The 26108-nt window shown below is 37.5% G+C and overlaps 1 protein-coding gene across 2 annotated transcripts; it reads right to left on the minus strand.

Moving 5' to 3' along the window:
- Positions 1-14046: 14046 nt before the first annotated feature.
- LOC107775877 (uracil-DNA glycosylase, mitochondrial) lies at positions 14047-25621 on the minus strand. 2 transcript variants are annotated; one of them, XR_001645832.2, is made up of 8 exons: positions 25230-25621; positions 24189-24409; positions 23604-23762; positions 22398-22428; positions 17202-17337; positions 15736-15819; positions 14662-14787; positions 14047-14307 (listed from the first exon to the last, which is right to left on the minus strand). XR_001645832.2 is itself a non-coding variant. In XM_016595676.2 (7 exons), the coding sequence occupies exons 1-7, from the start codon at positions 25501-25503 to the stop codon at positions 14721-14723; spliced, it is 972 nt and encodes a 323-aa protein (XP_016451162.1). In that variant the 5' UTR covers positions 25504-25620; the 3' UTR covers positions 14401-14720. The 2 variants fall into 2 exon arrangements, 1 of the variants encoding a protein (XP_016451162.1); XM_016595676.2 differs by lacking the exon at positions 14047-14307 and having other exon boundaries at positions 14401-14787; positions 25230-25620.
- Positions 25622-26108: the final 487 nt, after the last annotated feature.

Here is a 26108-nt window from a genome sequence, read left to right on the forward strand (position 1 = left end):
CCTGGGGGTCCTCCTCGGGATCAGCACCGGTAAACACTAGAGGATCTAACTGAACAAACTTGTTCACCCTGGAACTAGCAGATTCCCCTGGATGACTAGAAGAAGTAGGCCCAACACTCGATCTCTGGGCATAAGAAGCCACTAACTGTGGCAACATTTGTATGGCTCCCATAATATCAATATCAGACACACCAGAATCGGAAGCTGGAGCTGGAGGTGGAACTGGTATAATCAGTTGGAGGAACTGTTGCACCTTCAGTAGGTATAGGGACAAGTGCGGTCTGATCAGTTGTAGTAGAGTCAGGCAGTGTAGTAACTGGAGGAATATTCTCACTCCTCGGGTGCTCACCCGCATCATCAATTATAGGGTCAACTGTCACTCCTGGGGTGACATTAGCTCTTTGGCCAGTTCTTGCCTTCTTCTTAGGTGCCATGTACTGAAAATTAGAGCAACGCATGAGTTAAAGGAGGAACATCTTACAACCAGCTTTATCGCACGATCAAGAACATGAAAGAAGGGTATTATTCCTAAATGCCCATGTAGCATCCTAATTATAGATGTGGTCGACAACACAACGTTAATAAGGACTCTACTAGACACGGCTCTGAGACATCCTAGGACACTTTAAAACCTTAGGCTCTGATACCAAGTTTGTCACTCCTCAAAAATCGAGGAGCGCGACCGGCGCTTAACCGAGTGAACCCGACCGAGCAAGCCTATTAGATTCCTTCTACCCAAACTAACTCATTCATGAATAAAGAGAATATATGTTTTCCTTAATTAAACAATAAAGTGGTCATATCTGCAATTACCAATTTCCTACCAATAGTTTCATCATTTTTAAAGTCTCAAATGGACAAGTAATACAACCATAACATAACATAGTTTGTCTTTCCCCAACACCAATACACAACCCACACTATGTCTATGGAGCCTCTATAGATAAAGATGAGTACAATGATAATGTCGGCAACAAGGCCCCGGCTATACCTCAAACGGAATACACAAAGAACAAAAGATACATGACCCCGGGATGAAGTGGGGCTCACCAAGTCAGCTGGGAAGTAAGTGTACTGCTATCACTGATCAATGTCTCCTGTTGTGGAACCACCTACATCCATTTAAAGATGCAGCGCCCCCGGTAAAAGCGACGTTAGTACCGTCGAATAGTAATAGTATGAAAACTAAACACCAATTTAAGAATTTAGAAATACAAGATAATTATGATGAACCAGTGCGGCAATAGAATAATATAGATAACTGTCTCAACCATAGCAAGCTTATTAAAAGCTATCAACAACATTCATAGGATTTAAGATGAGATCCTATGTAACCATCTTCACACAAAGCGGCCCCGCCGCCTCACCCGATGTATGCAGGTGGAGGTGTACGTTTAATACCACACCTCAAATCAAGCGGCCATGCCGCCTCACCTCAATGTATGTGGGTGGATGTATAACCACAGTACCAAGAACCTACACAAAGCGGCTATGCCGCCTCACCCCAATGTATGCGGGTGGTGGTGCCACAACAATACCAAAACTATACACAAAGCGGTCGTACCGCCTCACCCCAATGTAAGCGGGTGGAGGTGCAGTCCCACAATACCATAATTCCTACACAAAGCGGTAATGTCGCCTCACCCCAATTTATATGCGGGTGGAGGTGTATCACAATCACACTCTCTATACCATAATCCCCACACAAAGCGGTCATGCCGCCTCACCCCAATGTATGCGGGTGGAGGTGTATCACAATCACAATCTCTACACAACTTAGCATAATAACTTTCACATAAATCATGACTACAAATTATAATATGTGGATACATAATCTATAGTTTGGGACACATCCTCAATTTATAATGCAATATGATAAGAGCATTTGAAATATGAATTGAACATATATCTTCATCACAAAACTTGTCGGAATACTCGATTTATAATCAACATCTCGAAACTCACAAGGATAATGAGAATTCCAACTCTTAAAGAAGAGTTTAGCCAACATACCTCACTTGAGCTTCCTTACACTCTAAATATTCTGAAATTCTTAGCAACTTCAATCTATTTTAGAAATATAACAAATTAAACCGAAATTAGGAAGATGATCATGGTTCTAGCTCATTTGAGCATTTTATCAAACACTAGATGTGCATTAAGGTTTCAAGATCCTTTTATGAAGGATTCCATCATCCCTCAACTCAACCTTTATCATTTTTAGCTCAACAATCTTTCTACACCCCTTGATAACATATGCATGTACAATAACCAACCCTCTTGCCCAGAAATTATCTTGCTTATTATCCATTTCTACACAAAATTCGAAATTGAGGATTAGGGTGTAGAATCTTACCTCTAGGATGAAGACCTAGTGAGTTTCCCTTCTCAATCTTCCAAAACTTGGGCTAGAATTGAAGAACAATTATTGGAGAACACCTTCTCACTCTAGGACACCCTCTCTCACTCTAAAATACCAGATTATCTTTCAAAAATGGCCCAAAATGTGTATTTAATGAAGTAGGGTCGGGTTTTAAAAACCCAAAAATGAAGCTCCGAAACGGGTTCTGCCGGTCGCATATGCGACCGCATAATGGTTATGCGGACCGCATATCGGTCGCATATTGGTGTTCAAAGTTGGCCAAAATCTATCTGTGTATGCGGTCCGCATAACTGTTATGCGATCGCATAATGCACCGCAAAACAGTTATGCGGTCGTATAATCGACCGCATAATTTTCCCGGACTGGCACTTCTCCTGCTCACTTCTGCGGCCATTATGCGGCCCGCAGAGTGATTCTGCGATCGCATAATGGACCGCAGAATTACAGTTTTCTGCCAAAAATTTTCCTTTTCATTCTCGTGCATTGTTCAACCCAAAAAGTCCGAGCCGCGCCCTCAAACACATAAGCCTAGTCCGGCACCATAAAACATTATTTTCTTTGCAAATTTTACCAGGCCTTACACTTAAGTACTTTGAAATTTTTTCGGGGTGTTACAGTATCCTTGACTTTTCCTTCCTCCATTACGAGGATAATTGGGCTCCTCACACATTATGCCTGTTATGTGCATCATTCCTTTAATCCTTAGGCCTTTCTCATTTCGTAACACGATATGCAAATATTCCTTGATGTTAACAAGGAAACTCCGAGATTAACTCGGAACCTTAACGCACGATCAGGGATAGAAGAAGAGAAACATTTCTTAAATGTCATTGTAGCCTCCCAATTATAAGTGAGGCAGGCAACACACCGATAAGAGAGACTCTACTGACACAGCTCTATGACACCTTAGGACTCCTAAACCATGCTCTGATACCAAGTTTGTCACGCCCCGAACTCAGGGATCGCAATTGGCGCTCAACCAAGTAAACCCAATCGAGCAAGCCTAATTTACATTAACCTCTCATCATTAATCATGCATGATTTACCATAACATAGTTAGATCTTGACTTTCATATTGAATACGTTTGGCTCAATGGCCCATAAATTCTTTCTCATGATGGTTACACAGTTTTATAAATAGCGGTAAATACTGTGAACATAAATACATGACAAAACTCAAATCTTTAATTACATGACCCACAGTGTACATGGAGCTTCTATGACAATAAATACCTAAATACATAAGATGAACTAGACCCAAACACCTACTAGAATTGTAGCGAGCTCATCATAAGCTGAGTAGCGAAGAAGATCCCTATCAAAGATCCATGTCATCCTGTAGAAGTATACCTGCATCCATTAAAAGATGCAGCGTCCCCAGCAAAAGGGACGTGAGTACATGTGGAATAGCACTCGTATGTAAGGCAGTCGAAACAACATATGAAAATATAATAACTCAAATAAGAGGCAAATAAAGTACATCAAGAGACTACGAAACATCTCATAGAATCACATTTCAAGTCTTATTATACTTGCATCATTCTAAACTTCTTTTAGGACCAACTAAGCCATATGAACCATACGTGGAATACATAATATAATGTAATTGTAACAACATGTACAAACAAGGCCAATGAAAGTGGCACCTTCCTCCCTTAATTTACACATATACATTTTATAGACCATCCACAGTATTCACTTACACAATACAAATACACCTATTCAAGGGCTTGGAAATACAACATGAATATGATGAATCATGGTAACAATAAAATGGCTTAGATAGTCGTTAACGTCAAGCAAATTTATTAAGAGCTTCCATTAAAATTTATAGATATTAAGTCGAGGATCCTCTATAACCACCTTCACACAAAGCAGCCCTGCCGCCTTACCCCAATATATGTGAGTGGAGGTGTATCACGATACCACAATCTCTACACAAAGCGCCCCTACCGCCTCACCCCAATATATGCGAGTGGAGGTGTATCACAATACCACAATCTCTACACATAGCGGCCCTACCGCATCACCCCAATATATGCGGTTAGAAATGTATCACAATACCATAATCTCTACATAAAGCGGCCTTACCGCCTCATCCCAATATATGCAGGTAGAGGTGTATCACAATACTACAATCCCTACATTAAGCGGCCCTACCGCCTCACCCCAATATATACGGGTGGAGGAGTAATCCACAATACCACAATCCCTACACAAAGCGGCCCTACCGCCTCACCCCAATACATGCGAGTGGAAATGTATCATAATACCATAATCTCTACACAAAGCGGCCCTACCGCCTCATCCCAATATATGCGGGTGGAGGTGTAATCCACAATATCATAATCCCTACACAAAGCGGTCATGCCGCCTCACCCCAATATATGCGGGCGGAGGTATAATCCACAATACGACAATTCCTACACAAAGCGGCCCTACCGCCTCACCCCAATACATGCCGGTGAAAATTTATCACAATACTATAATCTCTACACAAAGCGGCCCTACCGCCTTACCCCAATATATGCGGGTGGAGGTGTAATTCACAATACCACAATCCTTACATAAAGCGGTCATGCCGCCTCACCCCAATATATGCGGGTGGAGGAGTATTCCACAATATCACAATCCCTACACAAAGCGGACATGCCGCATCACCCCAATATATGCGAGTGGAGGTGTAATCCCAATCACAATACCATATATAAACTCATAGAGACATAGTTTGTCATTACATTTAAGGTCGTAATTTTTCATATCATTGGAATACTTCATGTTCATGCTCATCATGGAGAAACACAACTCATTACATTAGCACATGCATGGTAAATCAATAAGTCGATTTCAATAGCACATGGGCCCAATTTCTTTTTCTTAAGGTTCATCATCATCTAACAAAGGACATCTCCCTTCCATCTCATTATTCACTCCCTTGACCTCTTGAGGTCATTAGCTAGGTTCATGACTCTTGGGGACTTAACAATCGAAGTCATTTACATACTTTATTTCAGAAGCATACAACTATAGTTGAAACCATTGGGACATACAATACTCCAAAATTCTCATTTAGGCATCGACCACATTTCATATTTATACTATCACTTACTTGTACTTGCCATGAGTGATCATAGAACATTAAGAGCATTTAGAACATTTAGGAATATCATAGTCTTTACTCGCAAGAACGTAGTGGCTTATAACACATTGGAAATAAAAGTACAAATACGTAAATCTCATAACTTTTTACACCATATATCACTTAATCTGTACTTTCAATCACTTACAACATTATTATTTCATTGGCTCTCTTGGCCATACATATGATTCTTCTTTCATGGCAGAATGGTCATGTCACGACCCAAACCGATGGGCCGCGACGGGCATCCGGTACCTTACTCAACCGAGTACCAACATAACGTATCTTTTCGTATCATACTATCATAGATAACTGAGCCGGAGAGGCTGCCATGAGATAGGTAGAATACAACATGTAATACCAACTTATACATAAAACATATGGGCATCTAAGACCAAAATAACCACTCGTACACTGAACATAGGCCGACAAGGTCATACAATCTTTTACGTACATAACATCTGTCTACAAGCCTCTAAGAATATATAATTGTCATAAAGGTCGGGACAGAGCCCCGCCATACCAAACAATACACATCTAAATCATACTGACCAAACAAGCAACTCCGGAGCAAATGGAGTGCACCAATATCTTTCGCTGAGCTGATCGCCTACTTGGAGGACTCTCGACCTGTCTATCAAGACCTGCGGGTATGAAACGCAGCGTCCCCAGGCAAAAGGGACGTCAGTACAAATAATGTACCGAGTATGTAAGGAATAAAAATCAGTAAACAATAGACATGAGAGAAACATGGAGTAAAAGACTCGACATGTACGTCTGCATAGCTCTGTGAATCATTTCATTTTTATAATGCCATGCATATGAGTATAAATGACATACCATGCATAGGTATATGCGTTCATAACATCATCAAGCCGCGTTCATAACATCATCAAGCCTCTGAGGGCATCCCATCATATCATTTCGGCCACTGTGGGCAAATCATCAACGTATACCAGCTGATCAGGTGGTGGTGCGTATATAACGCTGTAACCTTTTTCCATATCCCATATATATATATATATATATATATACATATAATATAAATATATACGCGTATATAACGCCATATGGTCATGGGTCAATATATATGTATAAATGCATGAAATGCATAAGAAATACACTAATAAGATTTCTCGGAATGTCATAAAAATAATATGCCTGTCGGATAAACTTTATCAAATACATATTTTTCTGAGACCCATGAACAGAAGATATAATAATAATTCACATGGGGAATCAAGAATATAGACACCCCTAGTATTTCTATGAATAGAGTCATTTATAAAAATTGTGTATTTTGCTCGTTTCATTTGTATCATTTGGACCATGCCAAAAGAAAGAAGGGATAGCCTTAACATACCTGAACTAATTCTCTTGACAATTCCTTTAACATCGTTGATTGCGATAATGCGTAACGACGGATCAAAGTAGGAAAAGATCCGTATGATATTCTTGAGGAAGATAGCACCATACTCCCTTAGAAACCCAACCAAGGTAATTCCAAGAATTCTTACGTGTAAACAAGGCATCGCATGTCTTGTGACTCATAATGGCATTGGTGCCACTTTGGCTTAGTTTAATGACATATGGCATCCCCAAAAAGGATTCTTATCCACTTAATACCATAATTATTCCCATAATTCCCTAATTAATTAGGTAATATCTCATTACCCAATAATTAAGAATTATCTTAACTTTCTTAAAATACTACTCACTTTTAACATACCTTGTACACTTTACTATCATGGTCATGTAGTACCTTGTATGGTACTAATGCATAAATATCGGGTATTATAGCTCGGGCCGTATTTTATTCCAAAATGTCAAACTTTAACGAAATTCCTTTTCTTCGATTTGCTTACCTTTTCTCCTTCACGAATTTACTCATCACGTGTTTGAAATAGCATAATGCTTATAGTTTCAAAATAACCTCATTCCCGAATTCACGTCGATTAATTTACGACGAAATTTTAACGTGCAAAAATGCGGGATGTAACATCTCATTTTTGAGATTTCATCAATTTATTTATGGCGTACTTTCACGTACGAAAATATGGGGTGTAACATGTCGTATTTCATATTCCACACTTTCATATCTTTCCTTTCATGGATCATCATCATAAATATCAACATGTACAATATTCTGGAAATCACAACTTTAGGCTCATTAGTAATGAAGACTTTAAACACAATGGATTTCTTTCCAAGAAATGGAGTAAAATGATTAGCAATCGAAGCCCAAGTTAAAATTATAAACAAGTAACACATCATTTATTCTTGAAATACTTTTTCCCAAAAAGGAAAATACATAATTTACACTCACGAATATGTAAGAATGCAAAACACATTGAAAATACTCACTAAACATAGCATTAACTAAAACAGCCACATATGGGCATCACTTGAGTTCATAAGCTTTTAGGCAATTCTATTTTCAAAGTCAAATATAGAATATTTGAATCAAAGCTCATTTCATAATCTTTCTCACCTCATCTCATTTCATTGGCACCATTGGTCACGAGTATAACTTTCACTCTTGGCACGTTGTCCACACTTTATATTCCCCAATTCACTTATTTCACTTCCAACCATCTTTATAGGTTATCAACAATAAGATATTTCCAATCAAGACTTTAGGTACACATATGAGCAATTAAGAGTCTTAAGCATATTAAATTTTTCTCACACAATTTGGCATCATAACCTTCATTTGAAACACCACTCAAAGACATAGCATTTTAATTCACATATCATTATTGAACACATTCCCAAAAGATAGCATAATGTGATAGGAACATTCAGAACACGTTTTGAATACATAATTCTCGATACTTTGCTTATTCAGGACAATCGAGTTTATTGGGAACAACCCGGAACATAGAATAAGGAACTCGAGACATCCATACTTGAAAATTACGGGAACATCATTGAATTCAATTCTAAGAAAGAGGTTTAGCCAACATACCTCAAATCTGTCCCTTAATGATACTACAACATTCCACTACACTAAGCAACTTCAATCTATAATAACAACATCCAATGGGATCAATATTAGTAACAAATTCCATAATATATAATCAAACACCTAGTAGGCATGAATCTCTACATTTCTTAACCATAGAATTACTTCCTCCAACTACTACCATTTACCAACAATTTATCCCACCATAATTCTTAAACAATTAATAACTTTCAACATCACATACATGACGATCCATCCACACCCAACCAACAAAATTCCATCAAATAATCATCTTTCAATCTCTACAATGGTTATGTATTTAAATTGGGAACTTATGGCTTCCAATCACCATACTATAAGTTCTAATACTTAATTCATACTCATATTCCCATAATATATCCATACATGTAAGTCTAAGAGTGTAGGATTACCTCTTGGAAGAAATCTTGCAAAACTCTCCTTTTAGTTCTTCAAGAAATTTCTTGAAGATCTATATATTTTATGTGTAGATTTCATCAATACTAGTGTAGAAATAATGGAATTTCACACCACAATAATGGGGATTGCTTACCTTGAAGAAGAGGGGAGTTGGTGGTCTTGAGACAGTGGAGAAGAGCTCGAAAATTCGTCCAAATGAAATGGGGAAAATGAACCCCTAAATTGTACTGTATTAATAGGCCCAAATTTTTGGATTTCGGATGCTGCCCTGGATGCTTTGCATCTCCACTTCACTCCTCTTTGAAGCTCGGATGCGGACCTGGATGCTATGGCAGCACTTCACTACCAGCCTTTCTTTCGGACGCGGCCTCGGATGCTTCGTATCCGCAGGCTCCTCCGTCAGCCTTTGGTAATTTGGTCATAACGTCTTGTAGGAATGCCCAAATGACGAACGGTTTGAAGCGTTAGAAACTAGTCTCAAAGACCTTTAATTTGATAGGTCATCTATCACATAACTCATTATATTTAAGTATATATGCTCGTACAAATTTTGGTCTTGTGCGTACTCATTTAGAACTTTAGTCTATCATGCAATTTCCAACTTGACTTGGACTTAGGGCTCTCCTTAGACCCCACATCACTTATAATATGCCTCGTACACTTATTATCATATCCAATTGATATCCATCATGTCACGACCCAAACCGATGGGCCGCGACGGATGCTCGAGTCATATCTGTCGAACACCCTTAAGCATACGTCTAAGATATAAACATGAAGTATTGAGTTTTGAACATCGATTCGGAGTCAGATTTGAGTGAAACTAGTATGGTTGGACTCGTAATTGAATGTGTTGTCGGATTTTATAATTTTGTCGAGTTCCGAGGTGCGGGCCCGGATTGGACTTTTGGGTTGATTTTTGGCTTTTGATTAAAGATTCGACCTTTATCGATTGGGTTTATTTTCTTTGGTATTATTTGATGTATTTGAGTTGCTTTTGGCTAGTTTCGAGTCGTTCGTAGGTCGGTACGTGCGGAATGGCATTTTTGGAGCATTGCTTGGCCTACTCGGTATTGGATTTGACTTGTTTGAGGTAAGTAACACTTCTAAATTTGGTGTTGAGGGTATGAAACCCCGAATTTCGTGTTATGTGATTGATGTTGAGGTGACGCGCATGCTAGGTGACGGGCGTGTGGTGTTGAGGGTATGAAACCCCGAATTTTGTGTTATTAGGGTTGCGCATTGTGAGCCCAACTGGAGAGATTATTAACTGAGTGCGGCCGAGGGCCTGATTGTGAGTGATAATTAAGGGATCGGGTTGCACGCTGCATCATATTTTTATTTATTTATGCCTGGATCTGGCTTATTATAGCGCTTGAACTGAAGGAGCCTCTCCGGAGTCTGCACACTCACAGTGAGCACAGTGAATATTATATTTGGGATGGAGTTCCCTGAGCATGGAATTACCCTATATATTCATATTTGGGATGGAGTTCCTGGGCATGGAGTTGCCCTATACTTTTATATTTGGGATGGAATTCCCTGGGGTGGATTGGCCCTATACAGTACTGCGTGACTGACTGTCAGTTGTTATTTATATTGAGGGATGGATCTTCCCTGGGCTAGACCTGCCCCTTACAGTACTGAGTGATTGAGTACTCTGAGAGTGTGAGTACATGAGTTCATCACTTAGATGCATAGCATTTGACATGCGTACTTGAAATACATGCATAGAGATGCATTTCCTTTTGCTACCCGGTTTTTGGTGACTTTCATGATTTCACCTGTATATTGACATGTATGCATAGTGGTGTATTTTTCTCATGCTATCTGAAAATAAAATATCTTATTTATTGTTGAAAGATTTTTAGGAAAAATCACAGTTCTCAAACTTGTTCATCTATCTTTGGGGTTTTTCGGTGAAAGATTTGGGATCTACTGTTATACTTGAAAAGCATGCCTATTTTTTTCCGTAATTGTGAACGAGCTGAGTTATTTCTTGTACCATCTTTATTATACTATTATGAATTGTTGCTAGCTATTGGAGTTAGACTCTAACCCTTGTCACTACTTTCAACCTAAGGTTAGGTTTGTTACTTATTGAGTACATGGGGTCGGTTGTACTCATACTACACTTCTGCACCTTGCGTGCAGATGTTGGATGATGATGTTGCTGCGTACGGCGGGAGTTGGATCTGAAGATGTACCTGCGCTCCAGTCATAGCTGCCTCTCGATCTTGGTAGCTTTAGTATTTCAGATCTGTTCATGTATATTTCAAGCAGATGGTGTATTTTATTTCAAACCAACTTTGTAAACTCTATATCCTAAAAGCACATGATTTATACTACCAGTCCTTGGGGAGTTGTATAAATTCAGTTATCTCATCTTTGACTCACATCAGTATTATTATATTGTGTTTTATAGTTAATTGGCTTACCTAGCGAGTTGGTTAGATGCAATCACGACGATTTGGATTTTGGGTCGTGACAATTAGGCACGACAGCACCCTTCGTGCTTCTCTTTCTTCCTCACCAAGCAACAATATAAATCTGAATAATAAAAATCAGGGCAGGAAACAATTTCACTTCAAATATAGTGCCACGATATCAAACTCGACTTGCAAAATATACATCTTTGAAATAAACAATAAATATGAAACGAATAATTTAAAGAAGTAATAATCTAACCTAAGCATGGATAACATGATTAACAAAATAATTTAATACAAAGAAATAATTTTCACCCATATGCTTTAACCCAATGACAAAGCATAAATACTTGTCACCTCACATATACGTGTCCCCACACATAAAATACATAGCAAATAGACCAACAAGTCCTAATCCCTCAAGTCAAGGTTAACCACGACACTTACCTCACTCCGCAACCAAATCAAAGCACAACCGCGGCTTTTCTTCTAGAATTAGCCTCCAAATCAATTAAATCTAACCAAATATAGTTCAAAAAATTCAAAATAAACTTTAGAAACTACTCACGAGTGCAAAAGATTCAATCTTTAATGATTTAGGAAAAAGTCAACAAAAGCTAACCCTGGGTCCGCTTGATCAAAACCCGAAATTCGGATCAAAATTCAATTACCCATTCACCCCCGAGCCTGATTATGTGAGTAGTTTCGAAATCCAACCTCAATTTGAGGTCTAAATCTTAATTTCTCAAAATCCCAATTTCTACCTAGAAAAAACATAAATTAAATGTTAAAATCAATGGGTGTTTATGAAAATGTAAGGAAACAAGTTAAAATCTACTAACCTATGAAGTTGGGGTGAAAAAACTCTTCAAAATTGCCTCTAGGCTGAGCTCAAACTTGAAAATGGTGAAAAATGGGAAGAATCCCGATTTTGGAATGTTTTAAATCACTGGCGTCAGGTTTCTTCGCGTTCGCGAAGGACCTGACGCGATCGCGAAGCACAGCGGTCAATTGGCTTTCGCGTTCGTGATGGCCTCTCCCCCCTGGCCTTCGCGTCCGCGAGCCTAGGCTCGTGTCTGCGTAGAATATCAGACAACTCCCTTCCCAGACCCCATAACCCTACGCGTTCGCAAATGGACGGTCGCGTTCACGAAAGGTAAGCCCCCACTACTTCGCATTCGCGACCATTTCCTCGCGTTCGCGAAGAACGATTTCCGCCCTAGCCCAGATTCCCCTTCGCGATCGCGAAGCACATTGCACCAGACATCAGCAACTTTTCAAGTTCAAAATGGTTTGTAGCCTATCCGAAACTCACCCGAGCTCCTCGAACTCCAAAACAAATATGCACACAAGTGTAACAACATTATACGGACTCGCTCGCGCGATCAAAACACCAAAATAATACCCAGAACTACGAATCGGACATCAAAATGCATTAAAAATTTTAAAGAAATTCGAGAACTTCCAAATTCACAACCGAGCGTTCGAATCCTATCAAATCAACTCCGTTTTGCACCAAATTTTGCAGACAAGTTTTAAATAGTAAAATGAACTTATACCAAGTTCCAGAACCGAAATCCAAACCAGGTAGCAATAAATCACGATCAAACCTAAGAAATCTTTAAACCTTCAAATTACTAGTTTTCAACAAATCAAGTCAAATCAAGTTAGGTACTTCCGAATTTAATTACGGGCATAAGCCCAAGTCCAAAATCACAATACGAATCCATAGGAATCGTCAAAATACATACAATGTTGACCGTAGTCAACTCAAGTCATTTTTAAAAGCTAAAATTCATATTTTCTTCAATTTTTCACATAAAAACTTTTCGGAAAAAGACACGGACTGCGCACGCAAATCGAGAAATACTAAACGAAACTAATCAAGGTCTCGAAACACGAAAATAAGGGCTAAAACTCAAAATGACCTATCGGGCATCACAATTACTTGTACAGGTTTTTAGTGAATGTCTTGTCATAACCTCGTCACTACCTCGCCGAGGTTAGGTTCGACACTTACGAAGCACATGGAGTCGATTGTACTCATACTATACTTCTACACTTCTTGTGCAAATCCCAGTATTGGTCCCAGTGCCGTTCAGCAAGGATTGCTCGGACTCTTCCTTCCAGGAGACTTGAGGTTGTGTTGCACGATGTTCGCAGACCCTGAAGTCTCCTTCCTATCTTTATTGATGTTTACTTTGTATCGGACAATTTTGTATTTCATTTCAAACCTTATATGTAGTATTCTAGTTGCTCATGTACTTGTGACACCAGTTTCCGTCACTGGGAATAGTATTAGACAGCGATAGTTTCGGAAGGGAAGTTTCCTGTCTTAGTTTCAGTTCCTTGAACTGCCTACTACCGCGCAACAGATTTATTACACAATTCAGGATATTTCAATCTTAATTTCTTATTATTATATTTTTAAATTGTTAAGCTGCTTAATTATTGTGCTAATATTGGCTTGCCTAGCAAGCAAATGTTAGGCGTCATCACGACCCAGTGATTGAGATTTTACGTCGTGACATGTTGGGAGGTGAGTCACCAATCTAGCTAGCTACACCCCAAGACAAGCTCACCCAACACCCAACACCTAAGCATACTGGAAAGGAGGATGCAGCAATGAATTATGCGTGCTAGTCAGCAAGTTTTAGTAGCCTAATAAGGCAGCAGATACAATAGAAAGAAACCTTTGAAAACTTTCATCAATTCAAGTCCAGAAACCTCAAAAAGATTTCATCACTATATCTAAGAACAAGATTCTGAACATTCACTCTATTTTCCTTGATCTCAGTGTTGAACTTATGTTGAAAATGACTCGTGCAGATCAGTGTTAAACCACACGGAGCATAATCAATAAAGCATAATTTGTTCAACTTAAGGATCAACCTTCACAAAAATGGAAGCAACCCTACCTTCAACAATCATTCCCCGTGTTATTAGATACATCCTGGAAGTATTGCAAAATCGTTATTCCACTTCACATGATCATTTTTCAGGAAAAGACACAAGATCATCATTCTCTGAATAGATTGCTGAACAGTTGCCAACCAAAAGCATGCACTAAATGAAAGCTGATTATGAGAGAAGTAGGCTACTTCACCCCCCCCCCCCCCAAAAAAACCCAAAAAAAAAAAGAGTAATCAACTACATTAAAGAGCTACAAGGCTGCAGTTTTCAAGAATTTATCCAATGCCAAAAGGTGGATCGTGAACAAAGTTACCAGCCATAGCTACTATATACATGGCGATATCATACAATAATTATTCTTTGATGTTCTGGTCAAGCAATGACTTACACATACCTAGAAGAATCCTTCTTAGTGGCCCAGTAGCATTCCGAAAATGATGGTTGCATAGCAGCTTATAGTTGCCATTCAATGCGAGGTATTCCCATCTTCTCCAAAAGTTGGTTTGTCTGTGAAAAATGCCTGCAGAAGTAATTACCATAGGAGGCATGAAAAATAGTTTGATATTAGCTTCTATTCAATTTAAGCACGAAACTTCATAATGTAAGCAGAGAACTAAACATGCCACATCAAGACCATCTCCAGGCTCCAAGGCACATCTGGATATATTTCATATCTGCGAAATGAACAGCTGAAAAGGAAAAAAGAGGGGGGGGGGGGGGGAGCAGAGGAAATTATCCATACTCTAGTTACCACAATTAAAGAAAACTAAGGCACGCTTGGCAACGTTAAAGCATGTCATTACAGAAAAACCGCAGAAATCTCATGTTAGAAGATGGCATCTCATCAAGTAATGAGTAATGGCTGGATATTGGCCACTGTGACTACCATATGCAACTGCACTCTAGCAAAAGAAATTCATCCAATCACATTACTATTTCTAGGCATCATGTGAGCTGCCTGCCCCATGCAAACAAGAGCAAAAAAAATCATATCATTTTACAGAGCAAGATTCTGACAATAAGCTGATCCATAATTTGTTCTTTTTCTTACACAACAAATAAAGAATAAATCAGAAGGAGAGGAGACAGGAGAAGGCAATCATAATGCAGACACATTCATGGATGACGAAGAAAATAACCTATTTTTTGACTGATCACCGTGATATAAATTCCCTTTGTCTTTTTTGTGGGTGGGAGAGAAGAAATTGTGATTTCAGCGGAAACCAGGCTCTTGAAACAAATAAAAAGGCAGATTGGTTGCTCTTATGCATCATTCATGTTGTCGTCCCTCCTCCTTCCATGAGCATATTTTTTATTACATAATGAGGAATGTTTAGAAAATAAATATTTAATGCAACAGTAACAAGTAAACTGATATAACATGATTACAGCACTCGGATCTACAAAAAGCATTAAATGCTTAGAGAAATTTCAGTTGAAAAGAGTTTCTATTGTCAAGGAAACACACCGACATCCAAAGAAGCCTCTGTTTGCAGACAAACCAGAAGGGTGTGCTGATTTGAGAACATGGTGCCTTGTTTCATCAACTAACCTGTAAAAAGGTTTGAAAATGATTAATTAGGAGGGAAAAGGAATGGTTCCTGACTTCCCATTTGAACCTCATCAGCAGAATTTCCAATCAATTTCAAGAAAGTAGAAACGAACAGCCCAATTCCATTCCAGTGCTTCTAAATTTAAATTTGAGCTTTTGATAGAAACAAAAAAACATTTTGAGAAATCTTCATTAGACATCCAAATCAATTACCTGAATCATAAACTTTAACCTTTTCAGAATAAAAATGGAAAATAATACCTAACATCTAAAGTTGTACCAGGGATAACTCAATGGGGTGTCACCTCAACTAGCTGCAGGTAATCTGCAGCATGTTATTTCTAAGACAAGGAAAGGAAAAATCAGAAAGCATTATAGGGAGTGAAATAGGTCTACTAATCCGTTGTTGATGGTGTAACTGTTTCTCCTAAAAAAAGAAAAAACATAACATAACAAAATTGTTGCAAATCAAGTAGGATAAGAACTACAACAAGCCCAGTGTAATCCACAAGTGGGGTTTGGGGGATAAGAATGACCAGCTATTTTTTCTGAAATTTCGAGCAGGTTAGAAGAAACTATACAAGTGCAATATGTTTTTCTCTTCAAAAAGTATGACCTGAACAAAAAGAGCACCAGTTCGTATGATATTCTGGTGCACGTTCTCTATAGAGTTCCTTGTGCACCCTTCAATAAGAGCACTGATTTGGATGATGGCATTCTAAGTTTAATCGAAAAATGCGAATTTGAGTAAGACTGATGAGAAGAAGCAATATTCAGTGAAATATTCAAGATGCCATCACTTTAGGGATATATAACAAGTTTGACACAAGGTGCAACCACTGTGATGACACTGAAGAATTAACGGAAAACTTATAAACAAAATCCTTGGCAGTGGATAATTTTAAGATTTGGAGATCTAAGCTTGAGTGAAGAATTTCAGTCATAAAACTTCTGAAAGCAAATGATAAATACATGCTCTACTTCTACTTCTCTTCAACCCTTCAAGGTCCACCAGTTAAGAATCAATGCACATAAAATTTAGTTAAACTAGATGCTAATAGTTAAATCAAATGGCTCTCCTCAAGTACCAGCAAGATGCTGAAGATGGAAGCAAAGCAAAGAGATTTATTCACAGGAAATTTTAAAATTTAACCTGAAATCCACTACTGGACATTCAAAAATGTTTACAGATCATTTCCCTATCCTTGTACTGAACACACTGAACATCTAAAGTTGCAGATATAATTCCATCAAAGGCAAAGATTACAAGTGATGCCCATAAAAAAACTAAGTCGTCTTGAGACCAACTATTACAAAGTAGGGATTTTCGATCAGATTTTTAACATACTTAATAGAGTATTAGCAAGCTTGTGATGAACTACCTGGCTTTTGCTTGGGCATAGTTTCCCCACAGAATGAAAACAACTCCTTCTTTCTTCTGAGAAATTATTTTGATGACAGCATCTGTAAATTGCTCCCAGCCTTTATTTGCATGAGAATTTGCCTGGTGATGCCTAACTGAAAGTATATCAGGAAAAAGAAAAGGCTCAAATTGCTAGTGATTAGTAGAAGACAAGAAGCAGTATCACTACATCTCTCCACTTAAAAAGAAAAGCAAATAACGTGATAAAGCATAAATCCAGCAACTTCTTGCTGGTTTTAGAATATATAAAATGCTACTCTTTACCAACAAACAACAACAACAAAATGCCCAGTGTAATCCATCCCACATAGTGGGGCCTGCGGAGGGTAGTGTGTACGCAGACCGCACCCTACCTCGTGGAGATAGAGAGATTGCTTCCAATAGACCCTCGGCTCATTGAAACATAAGCACAACAGTAATGAAAAGAAAACAGCCAGAAACAACAGTGAGGAGCCATGGAAAAGAAGCATTGATAACTATACCGATCAAAAGAAATAATAATAACATGATAAAGCATTCAAGAGCAAATGAGAAGGAGAAAAAAAGGGAGTTCTCCTTTCTGAAATACGTGTCAGAAATCTTAATTTTTAAAAAGATCAAAATGTAGATGACAGCATTAACTTGTGAATTAAGGTAGATATAACAACCACATCAGATTGGAAAACAAAAGAGACAAATATTGTCTATGTAAAATGTTGAAAAATTGGATTGGAAATCAAACTATGATGCAAGATTTTCCTTCTTTTTTTTTAATTTTTTTTTTGGAACAGCAAACTCTGGTGTAAGTGTCCAAATGTTTTGTCCATATAATATCAAGCATCTGTATCCATGTACAAATAGAAACCTATCTCATTACCAGTGATTTTGAGAGCGCAAAAAGGCGACAAGTCCTTGCTTCGCTTAAAGCGTGAAGCGAAGTGCTCGCTTCATTGAAGTGAAGCACAATTTTTTAAAAAGGACCAAAATAAACCTCGCAAAGAGACACTATATATATATATATAAGCAAATGTTGTTCAATTTAAAAACTACAAAGTAGATTGGGCAAAATCCTCCATAGGACAAGCAAAATCAAAACTAAAAGACAAATGGATCAACATATAATTCTACAAGATTGTCAATATCTCTAATTCCATCACCATCATTGTATTGCACATCATCTTCATCAATCAGGGGATATACTTATAGCTACTTCGTTTTCCCTTCTATGTAAGTTTGAAGTACTCCCCCTTAAACCATAATGTTCTCCTCAACTCCACTTGCCTCCGCAACATCATCCCAAGTGAAATTAGAATCTCCATCAAATACTTCTTCATGATTTTTTGAGACTCCAATTAGTCATTTATTAGCCTCATCAATATTGTCCAAAAAAATTGGATCAATTACATCGCGAGCGTCGTACAGATGCCTCAATTTTCTATTGTGTTTAATGAACACTAGATCATTGAGACACTTTAGGGTTAGTCTAGTACTAGCTAACTCTATTATCCTATGTTGCTCATTTTCATTAGCGACCAATTACCAATACAATTATACAATCCCTTTCACACGTATACATCTAGTAAATCCTTCTCATATCATAAAAGAGTCTCGGCTTCAACACATACCTAGCTGCATGCAAAGGTCGATGAAGTTGATCTGACCACCTTTTATCGATGGTCTCAAAGACTTTTCTATTTTTGGTCGTCATTAAATGATGCTAGAATAGCCTACTTAGCCCTATAGATAGCTTCATAAAGGTAGTCAATTGGTAGTTTTTTCTCCCCATCCACCAAACGAAGTACTTTAATCAAAGGACTATCGATTTTCAAAGCCTGAACAACATTATTCCAAAAGGTAGGAGAAACATTAATGTTTGCAGTTTCTTTCCAGATCTACTAGTAGTGTATTCTTATGAAGTGAACAACCTTCTCAATTTGTTCTTTTGCAAGTGCATTCTATGCAAGGTAAAGAAAGCAATAGCAAATCTTGTCTTGGCAAGTATCACGAAACTTTCTTGTTGTGTGAATCTCCTCATCATATTCAATAATAAAAGTCTTTTACTAACTTAAGAACGCACCGTAACTGCCTAAGCAAAAATTGTAGTGAAGGGTCTTTCTTTGAAAATGCCACCGAACATCAAATTTATACAATGAGCTGCACATGGAGTCCAAGGTGCGGATACACTCCCTTCAACTCATCACTCGCTTTAATATTTTCACTAACATTGTCCGTAACAACTTGAACAACCTTATCTGCTCTAATTTTTTCTATAGCACTCAAGCAAGGAGAACATTTTGATGGAATCAGTAGATGAGTCGCTAGTATGAACGGATTCAAGAAACAAGCTTCCTTCAGAGAATTCACCAACACATTGATGATCATTTTTTCATTTCTTGATACATCATAATGGAACATCCATACTTGTTCCATTCTACTTTATGATCCTCCACAATGTTTTTGTCTCTTCCGCCTCTTTAATTAGATAAGGGCCTCTAATTTCATCAATTTATTCTCCAAAAGGAAGTTTGTTTCTTGAATCCATTTATGCTAGCGACTCTTCTACTAATTCCATCAAAATATTCTCCTTGTTTGGGAAAACTATAGAGAACATTGGACCAACTAAGGTTGTTCAAGTTGTTATGGACGATGCTAGTGAAAATGTTAAAACGGGTAACAATTGAAGGGGGTGTACCCACACCTTTATTGGACTCAGTATGTAGCTCATTGTATAGTTTGATGTCCTGTGATATTTTCAAGGAAAGACCCTCCATTACAATTTGTGTTCAGGCAGTTAGGGTGCATTCTTACATTAGTCAAAGGCTTTTATTATTGAATGTAATAAGGAGATTCACGCAATAAAAAGGTTTGATACCTACCAAGATAAGTTTTGCTACAGCTTTCTTGACCTTGCGGCTTGCGTAGGATACACTTGCAAAAGAACATTATGAGAAAGTCGTTCACTTCATCAAAATACACAACTAGTGCATTTGGAAAGAAAGCTGGAGGGAAAGAAGCTGGAAACATTATTGTTTCTCCTACCTTTTGGAATAATTCATGCTTAAAAATTGGTGGCCCTTGGTTTAAAGTACTTTGATTGGTGGATGGGAGCAAAAACCATCAATGAGCTACCTTTATGAAGTAATGGATAGGGCTAAGGCGGTTATTCAAGCGTCATTTAGTGAAGAAAAGAAATATAGGTCTTTAAAATCATTGATATAAGAGGTCGGGTCAACTTCATCGGCCTATGCATGCAACTGGGTATGTTTTGAACTTGAAACTCTTTTATGACAATTGTGAGAAGGATTTACTAAATTCAGAAGAATGAAAGTGATTCTACGATTTTATTGGTAAGTTGGTATTGATGAATATGAGCAACATAAGATAACGGAGCAGATTAGTACTTACAAGAATGCTGAGGGACTTTTTGGATATCTAATGAATGTTAGACAAAGAAAGAAGAGGCCACCAAGTGAGTGAGTGCTTCTATGTTTCTTTATAGCTTTAAATTTTAAGTTATTTCTTTATATTTATTAACTTTTGAATATTTGTTCTACTTCAACAGTTGAACTAAGAAAGAAATATGGTTCTAACAATCCAGAGTTAAAAAAATTTGTCGTCAAAGTTCCATGTCTAACTTGTAGCTCATCTGGATGTGAAAGAAATTAGAGCATGTTTGAATATGTAAGAAGAACGATTTAGTATATCGAATAACTAAATTATATCTCAATTGTCCTAACTCTTACTAATTATTTGCCATAACTTATTCGCAGATTCATACTACGAAGAGAACTAGACTAACCGTAAAGCGTCTCATGATCTAGTGTTCACTAAATACAATGGAACATTGAGGCGTTGTTACGACGCTCGCAATGAATTGATCCAATTTGTTTGGACAATAGTGATAAGACTAATGAAGAGCTAACTGGAGTCTCTGAAAATCATGCAGACGTATTTGAAGGAGATTCTAACTTCACTTGGGGTGATGATGTTGCAGAGGCAAGCGGAGTTGAGGAGAACATTTATGGTTTAAGGGGAGTACTTCAAGCTTACATAGGAGGGGAAAAGACGTAGCTACAATTCTATCCCTAATTGATGAAAATGAAGATGAAAACGAAGAAGATGATGAGCAATATAATGATGATATGGACTTAGAGATTTTGACAATCTTGTAAAAAAAATAGGATGCCAATCCATTTTATACTTTAGTTTTGATTTTGTTTGTCCTTTGTAGGATTTTGTGTTGTCTATTATTTAGTCTTTTAATTAAACATTTGCTTATATATATCGTCTTTGTGCAAGGTTTATTTTGTTTTTTTTCTTTAAAATTGTGGAGCGCTTCATTTCACGATTCACGCTTTAAGCGAAGCAGGGCCCTGCCACTTTTTGTTCTCTTGCTTGTGGGCGTCCTTGCATTAAATATTGATAGTTGGTCGTTGAAGGCGTACGACAGGCTTTGTTTGTGGCATGCACATGGGCGGCCACTAATAAGTGGGCCGAAGGCACAAGAGTGCTTGTAAGTTGGTGCAGCTAAGACCAAGGCGCCCCATAGTACAAGGAATTGAAAGACTTTCAACCGTATTATGGAGCACCGCCAACGCATCATGGGACAAGATAGAAAGCAATTCATGACAATATGAATGCAAATTCGTTATCATAGGTTTCACGTCTGTAAATCTTTATGTTTCAGTCATGTGCATGCAATGTAAAAAGAAGGAAATAAAATTAAGCATAAATAAAGCCTGAAATATGACAGATAGTCTAACAATAAGATTATAAAATACAACGAATTTCGTATCACAGGAGATACCTTGATACAGTAGGCACAGATGTTTCAAGTTTCAACCTAGTACAAACATCTAAATTTATGTTGAAAGTAGTTTTGAATCACTCTTCTACCTACTTTACGATGACTTTCTCATTTTTTCCCAAATCGAATTCTCAGATCTTATGATCACCCCTAACTGATTTATGTAGAGAGAAGAGACGGAGAGAAATACAGAGATATTACTTCAGTTAATATCTTTTCTTTTACTTCATTTGAAATTAATCATTCTCAAGTACATTTGTGGCGCAATAGCCATATAATATAGTCTCAAAAAGCAATGAGAAGAAAAGAATCCAAAAGGAATGCGTGCAGACCAATATATAAAAACCATTGAAGAGGTGGAAGTTTTACCTGTAAGAACAGCATTAAGAAGCAGAACACCCTATAAAGCAACGTGGTGTATGTCAGACAATTACTTAAAGGAAGAAAAAAATGGAAGGCTATAAAAGTGTGGAAACATCAGTTTTTTTTTTTGGGGGGCCATAAAAGGCTATGAAAGTGGTTTATAAAGTTATTGCTGCTGATATGAATAAACAGGCAGGAAGCATCAGTTTCATTTTACAGAAACTTAATATTGAATCATGAACAACTCAAATTTCCTGCTTTAACTAAGTACTAATCTAGGCTAAGTATGCTCTAAATAAAAACCTTGTTACTATAACAAAAAGCAAGCATGCTTTCAAGTATGCAAGTAAGCCGGAAGCCCGGAACATCTCTTCCTAATACCAGAGCTACGGGGGAGTGGTGTAAGTTGAGAATTTCTATGATATACGTCTTTGTGTGACAGTTTAGCACTGAATATGCCACCAGTCTTTGTAAAGCCAGGGTGTACCATGTCTTGTATTGTCTTAGTTTACTAAAACTCACAATTCAAATTTTAAACTACTTATCAAATTGTTATGTCATTCTATCAAATAAGCTTACATAAATATCAACTTCGAGATAAGATCCACCATTATTGCACTATCATGTAAAGAAACTACAGTATCACCATACACTCGATAGTTGGCCCCAACTCTTAAAAAATAATGAGGTCTTGATACAGAACAAATCAAGGATCTTTGATTAGTTTATCTTGAAAGTTAAAGTTGAAACCATTTGCAGATTGTTACACAGTTAATAACCAGGAATTGTAAAGATCTCATTTATCAGTGGCAATATTAGGTTCAGTAAACAAAACAGAGTAAATATCATGTTGTCACATTTTTGCTTAAATATCAACGATAAATTTCCGTGAGTTAAAGTGAAATAGATCAGAAGTGGATAGTGGTTGAAATTATGACCATGCTTCATAAATTATCACGTGCCTCTCTACCTCTACACACTACCCTCCCCAGACCCACTATGTGGGATTACACTGGGTATGTTGTTGTTGTTGTTGCTTCAGATATCACGTCATGTATAAAATATGCCAAAGGACTGATAGTGAAAATTGTCAAGGTAACAACTCGTTGCTTTTGACTGAACAAACTGATAAGTAAAGCACAGTAGAAAAAAACAACTTAATATGATACTCATATAGTAGATGAAAAGTTCCAGCAAGAAGTTCAGAAGCACCTGTAAAGCCCATTGTTCCAGATTTCCATGGAGTGGTATTGAACAACCCAAATCTTGCTTAAGTTCTTTATATATGTTCACCAGACTCGAAGGGACTTTCACACCTCTAGGCACCGAGAAAGAGAGGCCCATTGCCTGACCTGGCCCATGATACGGATCCTGAAATCACACTGAAAAAAGATCATGCTGCTGTAAGTTAGAAAAATGCTTCTAGAAGGCTAAAATATCTCCAAATATCAGTGTAGCTTCACTACCGAATTCTTGAAGATAAAAACCAAATCGCTAATGGAGGTTTGCAAAGAGAACCAAAGCAACTTTTGTATTTTATTTTTAGTTAAGAGAACTTTGGTGTTTTAAATGATCGAATGCATTAAATGGAGGAACTTAATAACATCTTGATATTTCAGATGGTTGCATTTCAGAAACTAAAAACCAATTATCACATGTGCATTGTGCTGCGTAATAGTTTACTGTCAAGGTTGTAAAGTTTGCATTCAATTCAAATCAATGTGTAAACAGATTGTCATTCCTTGAGAACATACTATTAGTAACATGTGAATGCTACCTTCAAACTAGAAACTATACCTGTCCAATGATGACAGCCTTTACCCTGTCAAATGAAGTAGTATTAAGAGCATTAAAAATCAGATGCTGTGGGGGGTAAATTGGGACACCACCACTAAATTCCTTTTCAACAAATCTACACAAGTTCTTTGCATAGGGCTTCTGAAATTCCCCTGGCAGTGCTTCCAACCATGTCTCCTCAACCAACAGTTCCTCTAACTTCACATATCCTACGACATCACCTAACAATTGATGCGCAAGAGATGTCTTTTCAGTGACTAGCAAGGAATAAGCAGTTTAACCAAAGGATATGAAACAGAAAATAGAGCGACATCTTAAAATAAAGAGTGAATATAACAAATTGGTCTGCGAGTAGCTATCTTACTTTTGATACTGAAGGCCTACTTTGCTCTTTCACAAGAAAAATCAAATATTAAGTATAAGTAGAAAATGTTCAATTTGTACATTTATCTCACGAGTAGTTAACAAATACTGCAGACAAAATATGTTTTCTTTTGTAAAGCTACAGCACAAGAGCCTAAACTGTCTCGTGGCTTTGGTTTGCTGTCCTAATTTTGAAATTCATCCAATTCAATGATTGTTTTTCTTTCTGCTGACAACGTGAACATCTAAACATTAAAGAAAGAAGAACATGTACCACAAATATATGTCCAAACATCAAAAACTTTTAAATCAGCTACTCTTTCGCACTCAGTTTGCTTGTCCACTTCAGTATTTGGAATGATTATAACCAGAATAGGCAGTGTGGAAATATAATTTATTCAATATTTCTTGAGAAAGATGTCAGATTCTTATTTGAAAATTGTTTTTCTAGAGGAGTAAAATAGTGGATGAAGTTAAAATGTGGTCGTTCAAACCTTTTGTGGTATTGAAAATGCATCACAATCTACCAACTAACTGAAAAAACAACACAAAATAGAAAGTGAAACAAGCTTTTCCAAACAGTTCAAGTGAAACTAAGGACCAAGTTAGTAAATACACAATCTTAATGGAACCAAATATAAATTTTCAAGAAAAGTGAAAGGAGCAATATTTAACGACCATTTGCGTTTAACTTGGAGATTTTATCAGAGCATAGTTTGAGGTTCATTTTGGCCTTTGCAAGCGATTTATTGAACTCCATTCTCGACTTTTGCTCGGACGTGAGCATTGTATCTTTGGGGTCTTTGTTGTCGCCGTCTTCATCCGACAATGAAGATGAGAAGGCGCTGGAAATGAAGTTGTCAGCAGAAGATGGCGAGGAGACCCGTTTTAGCCGCTTTGCTGCAGGTTGCTTGAATAGATCCTTTAGGGTTTTGGAAGAGGAAGACGCCATTTTTGTTTGGGTTTCTCTTTAGAAGGAGTGAGTAGTGGTGAGAAGAGGAAATGGCGCCTGAAATCACCCTAGTGAAACTATTCTCTAAGATTGGAGAAAAAAACAGAAGCCGAGGACAACACATTTCCCATTTAGTGTTATAAAACAATAAAATAAAAGAAACAAAGGATAGTATTGCCAAAAAAAAAAAAAAAAAAAAAGGTAGAGATAAAGTCCGAGTAAGGAATTCTGTTGACCGGGGAGAAGGTGTAAGGTATTCCCCGAGTCCTGTGGTTCTAGCACGGTCATTTTATTGACTTAAACTTGGTTTAAATTAATTTTGGATAAACTGTGTTTTATTGGATTTTCATGTTTTACCTATCCACTTTTAATTATTAAAATTATTAAAGAAAAGATTTGAATAAAATTGTCTTAACCACACCACGTAAACGAATGTATGACCGAGATGAATTTTATTGATTTTTCACATAACCGCGCTACGCAAGTGAGTCCGCAGTCATGACGAGGATTATTAGTACATTATTACTTTTGGAGAAAATTACTACATTCGAAGAAAATAATTTTGAAATTTATTAAAAGTTAACTATCACGCTACGCAAACGAAT

This window comes from Nicotiana tabacum, chromosome 12 (assembly GCF_000715075.1).
Source record: "Nicotiana tabacum cultivar K326 chromosome 12, ASM71507v2, whole genome shotgun sequence".
Taxonomy (NCBI): Eukaryota; Viridiplantae; Streptophyta; class Magnoliopsida; order Solanales; family Solanaceae; genus Nicotiana; species Nicotiana tabacum.